The 17338-nt window shown below is 32.5% G+C and overlaps 1 protein-coding gene across 1 annotated transcript; it reads left to right on the plus strand.

Moving 5' to 3' along the window:
- The first annotated feature begins 1711 nt into the window (after nt 1-1711).
- LOC120079217 (villin-4-like) lies at nt 1712-13832 on the plus strand. The gene is given in 25 exon segments (XM_039033379.1): nt 1712-2055; nt 4320-4441; nt 4554-4653; nt 5612-5680; nt 5767-5891; nt 5893-5948; nt 5951-6000; nt 6082-6259; nt 6338-6470; nt 6823-6985; nt 7075-7222; nt 7347-7447; nt 8194-8349; nt 9279-9347; nt 9439-9507; nt 9620-9757; nt 10137-10265; nt 10588-10738; nt 10861-10871; nt 11550-11690; nt 12025-12150; nt 12228-12293; nt 12593-12630; nt 13192-13484; nt 13564-13832. Coding segments are annotated over 24 exon segments (2835 nt in total). The 5' UTR covers nt 1712-2055; nt 4320-4385.
- Nucleotides 13833-17338: the final 3506 nt, after the last annotated feature.

The following is a 17338-nucleotide window of genomic DNA, read 5'->3' on the forward strand; positions in this document are numbered from 1 at the left end:
TCTCGATTACAAAGTTTTAGAATCTCTTTGTTTTAAATTGAATTATCGATCACATAATTACCCTACTAACATTTGTTGTTCTAAAGAAAGAAAGAAAATGAATTATCACATTTCAGATGTATATTTTAGTTCAATCACACTTCATTTATATATTATAAATTATTCAATCAATGGAAAAGAAATAATAATATCTCAAAGTACGTAAAATATAAGGCGTTAATTTGTTTACTATCTTGCTTGTTTAAAATAAATTATGTACTTTTCATGTATACTTTGACTTTTTCAAGGGATAATCTATAATTTCATGATTGATATTAATATAAAAAATTACAATTTATTTAATATTAAAGATAATTGCAAGAGTGAAGAATCAAACTATTGATTTGAAGATAATAATTTATTTTTTATCCATCGAAACATGCTGTAAATCTCTTTTTTACTGTTCAATCATGTCAATATCTTTATATTCATTTAAAAAGAAAGAAAGAAACAAAGAAAGTGAACTTGTTTCTATGGTACAAAATAAAAGTAAAAAAAATGAGGTTTTTTCAATTATTTGAATCATAAATTGATTTATCTTTCGAAGAAAGTAGATGTTTAATTCCTAATAATTTTGAAAATTAAAATTTAGTCAGGTGGCTCGATAAATCTCATAATAATATTCTTATATTTTTGATAAAAAATTTAACATAAATAGTTTCTTCCGACGACAAAGATCTTATAAATTATAGAAGCTAAATTCCTAAAGTCCTTCAAAATGATTATAGGGACAAAATTTGTAAATTAACCATTTTTCCCCTTCTAAATTTAATGCAACAAAACGGGAGAAATAAGAATTATTTCCCTTCTTTTCCTCCTGTTTTCCGGTGCTTCTTTTTATAATTTAAAACAAACCCAAATCATTAATTTTGGAAAAGATTAATCTACATCCGACCAAACATGAACTTCGTAGGACTAAAAACAATAAAAAATAAAATCCAACCACGAACTTTAAATTCAATTACACAAGAAGGGTTGTCCGAAAAATTGAATCCATAAATAGACGGAAACAAGTTCTTGGCTAAAAAGTTGGTAGATGATTGATTTAAAGAAAGCTTTTATGGATTTAAATTTTCTTGAACAATTAAAGGTTAACATTTTTGATTAACTTTCAAAATTATTCAATTTTAGTCCGATATATTTTTAATAAATCTTAAATTTAATCATTAAATATTTGAATTTCATCAAATTTTATAAGTCGTGTTACTATCGAAAGTGCAATATAGAAACTCACTTTTCTCAAAAATATTCCATGTTTATCAAACCTACACAACAAATATATACCTCTAACATATTAGATTTCATAAACTCAATTCAATATCCTATACATCTTAAAGTTACTTTTTTTAATAATCAAATTGAAGTTAAATAATAATAATATAACAATTTTTGTCCAATAAAATATAATACGTGAATATGTTTCAAAATTTATAATAAGTATTAATAAAAAAAAAATTGAAAAATCAACATTAAAACAGGCACTAGGACTAGATTTAAGAATTTCTCAAAAGTATAAAAATTAGAGTGAATATTTGAAAGTAATGGGACAAAAAAATATTTTAAATAGAACAAATCTTATCTGTCACATACTGAAATCCCCCAAAAAAAAAAAAAAAAAAAATTGAATTAATTGATTATTAAATTTAACATTACAGTTCATTTCTGCTTTGTGTGGGTTCGTTCTTCTGTTGCAGTTAGTGATTAGCACGCCTTGCCCTTCATCATTCTCCCTTTCTTTCTTCTTCTCTCTTATTCAGATTCAGTACAAAATACATATACTTTTTTGGGTTTTCTTTCTCTCTCTAGATTTCTACTTGTTTTTTCCTTTCTTTTCTCTCTTCTTCAGCTCAAAAACTTTACTTTCTCTCTCCTCCTTCCCCTTTTTTCCTTCTCTCTCTCTCTTATGCGCTGTGAAAAGTGGAAAACAGTATTGTTTGCATGATTCTAATCCTGGGACTGGATCTGGGTGTTCTTCTGCTTCGATTTTCCGTTCCTGATTGTCTTAATCGGCCTCAGGTACTCGTAATTCAATCTCTGATTCTTTGGATTTTTGCTCTTTAATCGTTTTTCTTCTTTTGGTTTCAGGTTTGGGGTTTGAATTCTACTTGCTTAGCTAGTTTCTGGAACATGGTTGTTCTTTGTTTTCTGGGGATTTTTGTTTGGGGGTGGTGTTGTGAAGTTGCAGATTTCTGTGCTTTGTTTTGGTCGAATCGTTTTTTTTTTTGTTTGAGCGTTGAGTATTTGATCTAATCGAGTAATGGGTTTTCTGGGATTGGTTTTATTTATCGATTGGTGATGTTGAACATGTTCTATGGCTTGGTTTAGCTGAATTCTATAGAAACTTGATTTGATTTGATTCATTCTTAGGAGTATGGATTGCTGTAGTGAGTTAGAGAGCTGGCTGATTAGTTTAAGCTCCATTTTTTTTTTTCAAATAATTTTTATCGATTGGTGATGTTGAACATGTTCTGTGGCTTGGTTTAGCTGAATTCTATAGCTACTAGATTTGATTTAATTCATTCTGAGAAGTATGAATTATTTTAGGGAGTTAGAGAGTTTGTTAATTAGTTTAAGCTCCCTTTGATATTTGTTTTGTTTTTGGTTTTTGAAAATTAAATCTCGTTCGTCTCGTTTTCTTACTATGATTTGCATTTTTCTAGTACAAGAGTTGGGTTCTTAGCCAAATTCCAAAAACAAAAACAAGTTTTTAAAAATTATTTTTTTTAGTTTTCAAATTTTGGCATGGTTTTTTTTAATATTGGTAAAAAGTAGATAACAAATAAAACAATTAGGAGATGGAATGTGTGTTTATAGACTTAAACTAAAACAAAAAAACCAAATGGTTATCAAAGGGGACCTTAGTTTTTTGTTTTTGGTTTTGAAAAATTGTGCTTGTTTTATCATAATTTCTTGACAAAAATTTTTAAATTCATAAGTAAACATTTGAAGTATTAGTCAAATTCTTAAAAAAACAAGTTTTAAAAATTTACTTTTTAAAATACCCTTGAAACGTAGACAACAAAACAAAGAAACACACAACTGAAAGTAGAATTTATATGCTTTATTTTAGAAAATCAATAACCAAATGGTAATCAAATGGCCTTAGTGTGATACGTTTATTTTGGTGGAATTGTTTTAGTTACTATAGTTATTTGTTAATTTCTCTTATGAAATGGAGGCTTTAAGCTGTTGTACTGAAGATGCAACTTTGATTAAATCAAAGATTGGCATTGTTGAATTCTAGGAGAGTGCACAGGTTATATTATATATACTACATACATTTATGTTTGTATATTGGGGGTGAATCCAACTGCATTTCCTTCATCTCTAAGCCTTTGACTTGTCTTCTGGTTGTTTAATTCACCAAGCGTTTCGCTAAACTTTGCTTGAAGACTATTCTGAGGTTCTTTAGTTAGTAAATGTTGCCTACCACATTCAGGTTTAGATTGAGTTTGAGAGTTCTCTTGGAGAAGTGTTTTTCTAATGCTATGACAGTAATTTTCAAATGTTGATAGTCAGGGGTGGATCCATGAATTTTAAAAGGAAGTGAATTTTGAGGAGGGACAAAATTTTAGGTTTTAATTTTTGTATAACCTTTCAGTTCTAAGAATTGCTTTTGGGACAAATTAGAGGTAACTTTTGAAATTTTATTACTATTATTTTTCTAATTTAAGATAAATTAGGTGGCAATTCTTCTTCGCTCCCTCCTGGACTGATAGAGGGTTCTTCCCATAACACTAGTTGGATGTTTTATATCTTTTGTAATATTTATTGTGTATTTTGTATTTGTTTATTATTTAGATTGATAATATATTTTTTTTATTGGTGGGTAGTCTTTCTCCTTTATAAGAAGACCTTGGAGTTGTTTTATATAAGTAAGAAGAAATACAATAATATTATTCTTCTTTCATAAATTTAAGTTAGCATAAGGGTGGGAGGTCTAGTAGGTTATGTGTCCAAACCCCTCCAATGTAATTTCATCTTCAATTAATATCGATTTGCACCGGTTGGATCTTCTACAAATTTTCAAACCCACAAGTGAATGAGGGTGTTAAAGTGTTGATATAATATTAAATTTACCTTCATCCATCAGCTTAAGCTTTTGGGTCAATGGGTGATTTAACACTCTAAGAGGCCAATTTCTCATCTACGTTATTTGTTGATTTGTTCCTATTTTTGGGTTACTTGTACCATGTCTTAATTTAAGCACTTAGAAAGTCATTCCAAACAGGCTCAAAATCAATTCGGCTCATTTCATAGTTATTTGTTTTGTTATTCAGGGTGGAATAGCTGTATTTCTGACAGAGTAGTGGGAAACAGTATAAAACTAGAGTTGCAAGAACAATATGGCCGTCTCCATGAGAGATTTGGACCCAGCGTTCCAGGGGGCAGGACAAAAGGCGTATCCTTTGTGTATGAGATTTTGAATTTTTCTGTGTTGGATATCCACTTTAGGTACTAAATTTTTATTCATTCCTCTATGACTTCACATTTTGTTCCTTGACATTTTAAAGTGGGCTTGAAATATGGCGCATTGAAAATTTTAATCCTGTTCCTGTTTCAAAGTCTTCTTATGGAAGGTTCTTTACTGGTGACTCCTATATCGTTCTTAAGGTAAAGGATGCATTCTAATTCCCTAAATTGAAACACAAACATACATATATTTCCATGATATGTGAAAGATTACTTCTAATGCATACTTTTTTGCCTAAGAAGGCATTATATGTATCTAGTCTCCAGTATGTGTTTGGGAATTAAGACAGATTATATTCAGCTTGTTGAATGCCATTAAACTCGTTATAAGTGTTTTAATACCACATGTAGCTATATTTGCTACAAAAGGATTAGACATGAATAGGAACAGATGGATTTGGGTTACGTGTGAAATGGGAAGCACTTTAAGGTGTTCTGACTGTAATTTATTTATTACAGGAGTTTGTGTTGTATTAGTTGAATTCCAATTTTGCACTACAAAAATATCTAAGGCTTGTAATGCTATAATTTTTTAGGGTTGAAGGTTTAGGAGTGAGTTATTTAATTTATCGTTTAGTTAGATGCTTTAGGGTTTATTTATTGTTGTTACTGTTTTATTTATTATTTTTTTTTGAGTTCAACAAGTGAAGGTGGAAAATTTGAACCTCTAACCTCTTGATCAAAGAGCATATGCCTTAGTTATGTTCAAGTTAGCTTTAAGGAAATGTGTGACATAAGGTGAGAAAACTGACCTTTACATTTGATGTATGGGATTTGCTTGTTCCAAGTGTTCAATTTGCTAATTCCATAGATTGAAATTGTTCGCTATATCTCATACTACATTCTAACATTTATGAATCTCAAATTTATAAAACAAAGCATTCGCTACACAAACTCATAGTCCACTTTTTCTAGAAAACAGATCATCAAACAAACTAAAAAATTGAGAGAAAACAACTTCAGGAACTTAGTAGACCGACGTTTTCCCTGACTTCGAGTTCTCAGAAACTGAAAACGATTTTAGTCCCTGTATTTCTATTGTACTTTTTTGGCATGAAAGCGATATGAATGTTTTCATGTTTTAAACCTTTTTGTGCAGACAACCTCCTTAAAAAGTGGAACCTTGCGACATGACATTCATTACTGGCTTGGTAGGGATACCACTCAGGTAAATGCTTCCAACATCATTTAAGTTCTTTCTCAACATCCAATTTTTTGCACAACGTTTTGATTTGGCGACTTATTTGTACAAAGGATGAAGCCGGTACTGCTGCCATCAAGACAATTGAACTAGATGCAGCTCTTGGTGGACGTGCTGTACAATATCGTGAGGTTCAAGGTCATGAGACTGAAAAATTCCTGTCCTGTTTTAAACCATGTTATACCACAAGAAGGTGGATTTGCATCTGGGTTCAAACATGCTGAGGCTGAGGAACATAAACTCGGTTGTTCGTGTGTAAAGGGAAACGTGTTGTCCATGTTAAAGAGGCAAGTTCTGGTTTTTGTATGGGTATCAGTTGATACATTTGCCTTTTATGAATGCTGAGTTTTCTGGAATTGTGGTGATAGGTTCCTTTCAGTCGATCTTCACTCAATCACGATGACATTTTTATCCTAGATACCAAGTCCAAAATTTTCCAATTTAATGGTTCGAACTCGTCTATTCAAGAGAGAGCAAAAGCATTGGAAGTTGTTCAATATGTTAAAGATACATATCACAATGGAAAATGTGAGATTGCTGCCATTGGTAAGTTAACGATTGATCTGTGAGTTGGAAGTGAAAGATGAACGTTGAGGAATATCAGTTTGAGTTAACTTTTTGTAGAGGATGGAAAGTTGATGGCTGATCCTGAAACTGGAGAATTTTGGAGCTTTTTTGGTGGCTTTGCTCCACTTCCAAGGAAAACGACTAGTGATGAGGATAGGCCTGATGATTCTCATCCATCTAAGCTATTTCGGTAATATATTATCTCCTTTTTTAGGTTCTCCTTCTGTGATATTTCTGATAATGTATGCCTCAGCCAGATAAGGAAGTCGAGATGTTATGTAACCAAGTATCTTAATATACACGCATACACATACATTTCTCTGCTCTTTTTAAAACGTTTCAAGGTTATTGAATAGAATCATTGATTGTTCTATCATTAGCTAGAACTATCTTCAGCTAATAGTGTAATAACCAATGATCACCAACAAGTCCTAAAACTAAATACATTGGACTTCCATGATGAGATGGTTAATTGGTAACTGTTATTCTGTAGTTCTAAACTCTGTTCTGTGGTTCTCAAAGTTATATGTTTGCTTTTAAAGAATTGAGAAGGGGCAGCTGGAGCCTCTTGGTGATGGATCATTGACAAGGGATCTGCTAGAAACACAGAAATGCTATATTCTAGATTCTGGATTTGAAGTATTTGCATGGATGGGAAGGAATACCTCTCTTGATGACCGCAAAAAGGCGACTGCTGCTGCCGAGGTCAGCTCACCCTTTACCTGCAAATCTGTTTAACTTGTGTAACATGACATTGTATAATTTCTTATTACTTTGTGTTGTTAAGTGAACAGCAACTGGTGCATGGACCTGATAGACCAAAATCACAATTAACTTGTGTGATTGAAGGTTTTGAGACCGCTACATTCCGGTCTAAATTTGATTCATGGCCTCAAGTTACCAATGTAGTTGTGTCAGAGGATGGTAGAGGAAAGGTTGCAGGTTAGAAAATAAAAACTTTAGAATCTTTTTCCGTTGGTATTGTCCACATATCAATTTTATGATCTTAGCTATATTACTTCACTGATTTCATTTCTTGTGTGTTGATTTTTGGCGTTTCTTTTAGCTCTTTTGAAGCGTCAAGGAGTTAATGTCAAGGGTCTTCTAAAAGCTGATCCTGTAAAAGAAGAACCCCAACCATACATTGATTGCACTGGGAACTTGCAGGTGTGGCTTCTGTAGCTCTTGCAATTGTTTGTAGGAAATGAGTCCGTTTAAGGAATTTTCTTCTCTCTTTGCCTCTGAGGATTCAATCTTCTTCTTCTTTCTTTCTTTCTTTCTTTCTTCCTTTCTTTCTTTCTTTTTCTATTGTTTTTTATTTTTTTCCTCTAAATAGCTTTCAAGCCCATTTCTTATTTTCAAAACTGTAACTCAATACTATTATTTTTAATGACCTCTTCTTCTTGTTCTTTTAGTCCATCTATGAAAGCCAATTTCAGATAATTGACATGGACTATGTAGAGAAACCAGTTTTTGGTTGGCCCGTATTTAGGATGCCCAGAAGTAACAATTTTGATGAGAATTTAACATAGATTTGAAAAGATAAGGACCTGATGGAAATCTCTTTTGATAATATTTACTTCCTCTTTTGGTATAAGTGACTCAAATATCATTGAAGGGGATGGTTTACACATAGAGGACGAGTAGATATAATGCAGGCATCTATTTTGCTTTGAGACATATTATGGAATATCTGATATCTGTCAACTATATTAATCAGCAATTGCTAATGTACCTAAGATCAGTCATTTACCTTTTGGACATTCTGGATCTTCATTTCTTATGAGTTCTCATTTTTTGCTCTTCTATATAGAAGCAAAATGTAGTACTGAACCATCCAGCATCTGAGTTCATTTGTAAATTTAGCTGAGTGCTTTTCCTTCTGGTCAACGATTCCTGTTCCTTCATGACAGGTTTGGCGAGTCAGTGGCAATGAAAAGATTCTCATTCCTGCCTCTGATCAGTCAAAATTTTACAGTGGAGATTGCTATATCTTTCAGTATTCGTATCCTGGAGACGATAAAGATGAATATCTTATAGGAACATGGTTTGGGAAGCAAAGCGTTGAGGTAATAAATGCTCTGAAAGCTTCTGGGTTCCCTCAACCAGAAGCTTTCTGTAATGGGTGTGGAGTTGTTTTGTTCTTGGGATTGTTTTCTCTCTCTCTCTGTACGCCTTTGTATATCATGTCATCTTTCTCAATTAAAGTTTGGTTTCTTATTAATATATGTATAGTGAAATTTAATGTTCCTCATCATTCATTTAAGCATTCGATGCCTACACTTTAACATGTTGACCACGGGAGACGTTAGAGTGAGGAATTATTGTTATGTCAAAATATCTTTTGGAAACTATAATTTGGGAAGTAATGCTTTAAGTGTAATTTGTTGTGTTAGGATAAATCTATGCCAATGCCATCAATTTAAATATTCCTTTGTCCTTTTTGTTAGGTTTATAGATTACCTTGGTCAAGAGTTTGGGACATGGATTATCATTTATTAATTTGACTGTAGGACTTCCAACATGTTCTATTCTTCATTAATAGATCTTGCATCTTAAATTTCCATTATCCCTTGTATGCTTTTTTTTTTTTTGTGAGAGATCCAAATTTTGTTTAATTGGACGTTGATGAGCTTGTAGTTTTTAATACAATTGTGGCTAATCGTTTTGAAATTAGAATAGGAAATCAAAAGTAGAGCTTTTTCATGTGATGGGCACTCTGACGAAAACAAGATTTTGTCCCTTTTTTTTAATGTACAATTGAGGTCGGAGGATTTGAATCACAAATCTCGTGCATACTCTTATACCAATTGAGCTATGTTCGGTTTGACAATATGTGTACCTGATGTTTTGTCCACCATATTTTCTACTGTCTAATATACTTTAGGATATTATGACATTTTGTCATATACATACATAATGATTTTTGTACTACATGAATATATCCTGATCTGAGGCCTTTTTCTTTTTGGGCTTTTTTTTTTATCATCTTCTCCAGGAAGAAAGAGCTTCAGCATTATCAGTGGTAAACAAGATGGTCGAGTCATTAAAGTTTCTTCCAGTCCAGGTAGATTCATCACTTGGGTTGTGATTGTCCATTGATGCACATTCATTTCTTACGTATCTTCTTGTTTCTAATTCAAATTGTTGTACTTTAGGCACGAATTTATGAAGGGAATGAACCGATACAATTTTATTCAATTTTCCAGAGCTTTGTTGTCTTCAAGGTTTGTTAGATCTAATCTGCAGCTAAAGAAAGTTGTAGGAGAAATTTTCTTTTCCTTATTCTATATCTGCATTTTGATTGGCTATAAGATAATGTGATGAAATACACTTCAGGGAGGCCTAAGTAAGGGATACAAAAATTATATTGCTGAGAAGGAAATTCAAGATGAGACTTACCGAGAGGATGGGGTTGCATTATTTAGAGTCCAGGGCTCTGGACCCGAAAATATGCAAGCAATACAAGTAGACCCGGTATTCACTTTTCCTGAAGTGGTTTTACTTTCTGTGCTATAGCATTCTTTAATCATGCACACATATGACAAACATGTCTTTAGTGAAATGATTGCAAAAGGTAAAGTGAACAGATTAAAGTTAATTGAATATTTTCTACATATTATCTTCACTCTCCTCCACATGTGAGTTCAGATACTAATTTGATTTAAGAAACACAATGTGTGAACTAGATATCAATGACAGAGAAAATTCTCCTGATTTGTTATCATGTTAAGTCACAACTAAATGTAACTCAAAAGCTACACTCGTATGATGTTAATCACAACTGAAACTGAAAGGATGTTTGTCTTTATATATATATTCTTACCTTTCCCAATTCTTTTTTCTCCCTCGCCAGGTTGCATCGTCTTTGAATTCCTCCTACTGCTACATATTGAATAGTAGCTCCAATGTTTTTACATGGTCTGGAAGCCTTACAAACTCAGATAATCAAGAACTTGTTGAGCGGTTATTGGATTTGATAAAGGTTGTGTAATTCTCTCACCTTGGACACAGAGTTTGGCTTCTTAACAGAGCTTCTTGACAAATGTGTTCTGTATGAAATACCTAATTACATAAATTTGTTGCTTCTCTCACTTCACATCCACACACCATTCTTTGGTTAGCTTTAACAAATCTCTCACTTTGGCAAAGAAGTCATGCTTATGTGAGTTCGAGTTTTGATTAACCAGACGGGCGTAGGCCGGAATCCATTTTAAACTGGCTCTTTAACCAAATAGTTCACATTTTGCATATTGTTTTATATCGTTACATTTTCTAATTGATTTCTTACTTGTTTCCATTGTCAGCAGCCCAATGTACAATCTAGATCACAAAAAGAAGGTACAGAATCTGAACAATTTTGGAATTTGCTGGGAGGCAAATCTGAGTATCCTAGCCAAAAAATCAGTCGAGATGCTGAGAGTGATCCTCACCTATTTTCCTGTACCTTCTCAAGAGGTCTGTATAATTCTTGCTGCTGGTGAAAATTTTATGCTTTATCTTGTACTTCTTGCTATACTTGTAATTCTACATCTGACGTCCTTTCCTGTGAACTTGTGATGGCCATGATGAACTTGCAGGAAATTTGAAGGTACATTCTTTCTCGTTCTGGCCCACAAATTGTATACAATTTGTTTCATTCTATATTTACTAAGTTTTGTTGGGAAAATAGATGTGTTTTTATGATTTCCTATTCTTAAATCACCAATTGGCCAAAAAACTTAAGTTGATAGGTGAAGGCAAATTTAATGTCATATCATTTAATATTCTCCCTCACTTGTGAGCTTGAAATATGAAGAAGACCTAACAAATAAAAATCAAATTAATTGGAAAGGAAATAACACTGCAGGAGTTTGAACAGAAGACCTCCTGAACTAACCTGCTCTAATATCATCTTAAATCACTGATTGACCTAAAAGATTAAGCTGATGGGTGAAGACAAATTTAATGTCATATCATCTAACATCTATTTTCACTTCAGTTTAATTCCCATTTTCTATAGCCAGAGTAAGCAATGAAAGCATCATGCCTGATTTTATGACCATGGCTCACTCTTAATAATAGCCAAAACCTTGGAGTACTTCAATATTTGAAGTCTTCTTGAAATTATCTTTTAAGTCTTACTTTGCTTAATTGAAGATGAGATTCCTTTAGTGGGATTGATAATCTTTTTTTTTTTTTCCCCCACTCAAGGGAAGTTTACTTTTCTCAAAAAATAATAGAAATGACTGTCTTTCCCGAGAAGGTTAGTTGATGTGAAGTTTTGCAGGTGGTGGAGGTATATAACTTTGATCAAGATGATCTGATGACTGAAGACATATACATTCTGGATAATCACTCAGAGATATATGTATGGGTTGGCCAACAAATCGACTCCAAGAGTAGATTGCATGCTTTAACTATTGGGGAGGTACGAAAGATGTATTTCCAGGATAGTTTTGTTAATCTTGTACACTCGAGGCAGCCAACTCCACATATTACTTTTCAATTCCTTGTCATATCATCAGTTATTTGATTGGGAAGGAATTTTATGGCATTCTGTCTGTCCCTTTCTTTTCCCCACCAATGTGATATCTAAGTTGATTATATATCAATGTCATCAGTTCTGTGTCCTTTGCATATCTCGGGAGTCTAATACTAAAAGTTTCCAGTTTGTTCATTCATCATTGCCTTTGAGAGTTTTTGGTCAAACTTTTTGACGAAGTGTTATTTTCATTATTGGTATTTTTTTTTTATTGCAACAGAAATTTCTAGAACATGATTTTCTACTGGAAAATCTATCTTCTAAAGCTCCAGTATACATTATCACGGAAGGAAGTGAACCCCCTTTCTTCACACGCTTCTTTAAATGGGACTCTGCAAAATCTTCGGTAAACATTCAACATTTATCTTAGAACACATGCCTATAAAATATCTGCAAGCGATTTATATTTTCAATCTTAAACAGATGCATGGAAACTCGTTCCAAAGGAAACTTACAATAGTCAAAAGTGGGGGCACTCCTACTGTGGATGTAAGGCTTCTTCTATAGTTTCACTTCTTAACCACCACCCACAACACACACAAACACGGTCCATTGATTTTCTTAATCTGCGTTATGTTCTTTTCAATTATCACTTCTTTGGAAGACTCTTAATGGCCGCCATTGTAGTTTGCTAAGCTATTGCTGCATATCGTGAAATTTAATCGAAGTCTAATATACTTCATGCATTCACATGATCATCAACTACCCTCTTCCGCTCTTCACACGCGTTTCCTAGTTTCTGGTGTTTCTTTTATGCCCCACTATGAAGTGACTTCACTATTACTCAGAAACCGAAGCGAAGAACACCAGTATCATATGGTGGGAGGTCTGCGGTGCCANAAGATGATGAAGGCCTCACAATATATCCATATGAGCGCCTAAAAACTACATCAACTGACCCCGTTTCAGACATTGATGTGACAAAACGAGAGGTATATTAAAACAGTTGTTATGCTTCAACTAGAATCCGTAGATTCTTAATATGATTTTTTCTGAGATGTTTAAATTTGCAACCCTGCAGACGTACCTCTCATCAGAAGAGTTCAGGGAGAAGTTTGGAATGACTAAAGACGCATTTTATAAGTTGCCAAAATGGAAACAGAATAAGCATAAAATGGCCCTTCAACTGTTTTAATATGGTTTCCTTTGATCATATCATTCAGTTTCCTGCAGTTATATATTACCAGTGGAAGAAGCTTGTGTTTCAAATCTATATGTTGTTAGATCTAAGGAGCCTTCTGAAGTGGTCGGACGGAACTGGTAAGGAGTGGAAGGGACAGCTTCAGTGCATTTTTAGCTGCTTCTGTTTCCCAGAGACTTGTGTTCATGATTGACTGTCTCTTATACACATCTAGATGTGTATAAGAGACAGATCATATGGTGGGAGGTCTGCGGTGCCAGACAAATCACAGCGCTCTAGGAGCATGTCTTTCAGTCCTGAAAGGGTCCGTGTAAGGGGGAGGTCTCCTGCTTTCAATGCATTGGCTGCTAACTTCGAGAACCCCAATTCAAGAAACCTTTCTACTCCACCCCCAATTGTTAGAAAGATCTACCCGAAATCAATGAGCCCAGATTCAGCAAAATTAGTTGCTGCAAAATCTACATCAATAGCAGCCCTTAGTGCTAGTTTTGAACAGCCACCACCTGCTCGAGAAGCTATTATACCGCGTTCAATTAAAGGTAGGCTTCAATTTCTGGATCTATGGAGACTATTTTCATGGTATTCTTAACTGACATAGTTACCTTACATTGGGTGAAGTGACTCCAGAGCCTCCCAAGCCTAAACCAGAGACTAATAACAATGATAAACCAGAGACTAATAATAATGATAAGGAGGTAAAGGATAAGGAGAAGGAGAACACAAAGACGGTCAGAATTGAAACTCTCACCATACAAGAAGACATGAAAGAAGGCGAGACTGAAGATGATGAAGGCCTCACAATATATCCATATGAGCGCCTAAAAACTACATCAACTGACCCCGTTTCAGACATTGATGTGACAAAACGAGAGGTANCATATGTTTAGTTTTAAGTTTTATTTTTTCATTCAATTATTTTCAGGAGAGAAATTAGATGGTCTGCAATTTAGTTTTCTTTCTCTGATTTGCATTTCTTGAGGAAGTACAACCGTGTGTACAGCTGAGTGTAATATTTTAGACGACAATAAACTTTATAAAAAAGAAAGTGTGATTTTTATTATCTCCTTCCCTCTACATCCTCCTGCACTCTGATCTTTCGTTTTCGAAAATTCCATTTGACACGTGATGGATATAAAGATGGATTTCACTCTTTTTTTTGTCACCTTCTGTATACATTGCTCATTTAGTGTAAATTCACCCCTTTCTTTTTTGATTATGATCTTACATCCCTTATTTCACAGTGAAATAGCATTTTGTAATCCATCTCGGTATTCTCGTCTTTTGTAATTTCATACTATCAATGAAATTACGAATGATGTTTCTAAAAAATACTTCTTATGGTGGATGTTTGATATTTCATGGTTGTCATCTTCAACAACAATGGATTAGAATGATTTTGCGTAAGGATCGAATCCAACACAAAACTTCCAAAATTTTATTGCTAAAACTATATTATAACCTAATTTAACCAGAACACTAAACGGGTGTATTTTCTTCAAATGATTTTAAATTCAGATTCGTTCATACGAAGAACTCGTCAGAAAAAGAAGATTCAAATTTATAAAACTCAAACCGTTGTTTTACAGCCGTAATTGAAGTCGATTCCAGATTTAGAACAAGACATTCAACAAAATTCTAAAGTGAACATAGAACATTCCAGTGGGCGCTATGGAAATACGACTTAACTGAAGGAGCAGCGGTGGGGAAGACGTTGCTTTAGCGTCGAAATGAAGACATGGTTGAAATTCCTCGTGATCGTGAAGGAAGATTCCTGCAAATGGATGTTGATCCTACAGAGAAAAAGGAAGAATTTAAAGATGAGAAGAAATCTCCGCCATGAATTCTGAGGTTATCGGAAGCGTGAGATCATATTAATCATTTCTGATCTGGATGGAATTTGAATTGAAGACAGATTCCACGCCTTTATTTATTTATTTATTATTTTTATTTGAAACGTATTTATTATTTATTTTGACAGCGAAAGAAAATGGAAGCTTCTGGACCCTAATTTCGTCTTCTTCTGTTGTAATATGGAAGCGATCCTAAAATAGATGTGACGAATCGAATATTAACTAATTAACCAAAAGGAAAAAATACCAAGATTTTTTTTTTTTTTTTTAAAAAAAGGGAAGAAAATATCTTTTAATCTATATATTTTGGGTCTAATTTTTATTTTATCCATAAATTTTAAAAATATTACACATCTAGTCGCTAAAGGCCATTTGGCCTAACTTTTTAAGTTTGGTATAAATAAATCGACTTTAATTATAAACATTATAGAAGTTTGTACATTTATGGAGTACATTCATCTTCGACTATTTTTCTATTTTTCCACATTTATAGAAGAACTTCATCTTTCAATTTTTTTCCCCATTTTTCACATCATAGAGGAATTTCATATTCTCCTTCATTTTTGCTTTTCACATTGAGTAACTTCACCTTCTCATTTTTCTTTACTTTTCGTATTTATCGAGGAACTCTATTTTACAATTCTACAACATAAATATACTAACTTCAACATATTAACTCCATTCGGTGGGCCAGATGACTAATAAGTTTTGAGTTTGGTTTTATTTTAGGATTTAAGTTTTAAAATGTTATAATTTTATTCTTGAGATTTGAGTTTTATTTCAATTTGATTATTAAGTTTCAAGAATTACAACTTTAATATCAAATTTTCACTAAATTCCCACTTTCCATCTTTAGTGTTAATGCAAACCATTTTGTTTTTTGTTTTTGGTTTTTTAAAATTAAGTTTATTTCCCTCTCAATTCCTACAATGATTTGCATCTTTACAATGGTTGAATTCTTACCCAAATTTCAAATTAAAAAACAAGCCACTTTTTTTAATTTTCATAATTTGAAACTAGATAACAAAGGAAGAAATTTGAGGGTAGACGTAGTATTTATAGGCTTAATTTTCAAAAATAAAAAACAAAAAACAAAAAAGCCAAACGTTTACAAAAATGGGACCCAAATATGTAATATTTTGAAATTTAAGGACCAAATAGAAACTAATCCCAAAACATAGGGACCCAAAAGATATTTTTCTCTAAAAAAGTACTTTTAGTGGATTGAATTAAAATTGGTCACAAATGATAATTAATGTATTTTCTACCTCAAGCTAACAATCGAATTGATAATATATAGAATTACATGTTTCACGTTTTTTTTCCCTATTAATTTCTACTTTGAATTTGTTTAATATCTTAAATTTATGAAAGCATTACAATTAGCTCATACATAACTAAGTGGGTATAATTCATCCACGATGGGTATTTGCTCCATTATATGAAGTTGAAGGTTTAAAATCTCATACATCGCTGGTTGAACTATAATAATAATAATAATAATAATAATAATAATAATAATAATAATAATAATAATAATTTTTTAATATATTAATATAGTCAAAATAAACATAGCTTAGTGATAACCCAATTCTTACATATTTCAACATATCTATATATTTTAGTGTATGATAATGGGCCAAGTTGATGATAACTTAATCGGTTAAAATATTCGACTATCGGTAAAAGATCATATGTTTGATACTTTAATGTTTATGAATTTAATAAAGCAACTCTTAATTCTTATCTTACTATAAATATAATATAAAAAGGGGACTAAAAGAGGATTCCTTACAAATCCGATTTACATTTGACTTTTTTTAATATATCCTTATTTGACATACAACTTTAATAATTTGTTATTAATAGTTCAATTTATATTATAATTCATGTGCAAATTATCCTATATCAATCGAGCTATACTTATGTCAACATCTCTTTTAACCTATAAAATTAGTACAATTACCTTTTGATCATTAACGTATACAATATGATAGCAAATTTATGCTCGTCTTTACAACTTGAATATAGTTAAGTCAGAGAAGACACTATACCTCATCCAAAGGATCACATGTTTGGATTTCTATCCCGGAACTGAGAAGGAAAAGAAAACTAAACTTTTTAATATTTCTTGGGGGTAAATATAAATATTCTTCAACCATATCAATGCTATTTTAACCATTTTTATTTTCTTAAATTAAGATGGAAAATTTGAAAACCAAAATTTTCTTAATAATTAATAAGATAAAAAATTCGAAAACCCAAATTTTTTTTGTGTGGGTTGAAGACCATTCTTTATGTTAGATTATGCTATTCGTCTATTTTTATTGGATTTGAGTTTCTGTTTCTATTCGATTCTTATACTATAAAAAACATTATATCTTTAAAATTTTATAGGGAAGAAAAAAAGATTTCAAGCCTTAGGCCTCAAGCACGGATCTAGTCGGGCTTGGATTAGCCCAACCTCTTAAACATCCATAACTTAATCCATGGACCTTACTCGATGTACCAAAATTGGATTGGGGTAACAAGAAAACTAGCAT

Source organism: Benincasa hispida, chromosome 6, assembly GCF_009727055.1.
Source record: "Benincasa hispida cultivar B227 chromosome 6, ASM972705v1, whole genome shotgun sequence".
NCBI lineage: Eukaryota > Viridiplantae > Streptophyta > Magnoliopsida > Cucurbitales > Cucurbitaceae > Benincasa > Benincasa hispida.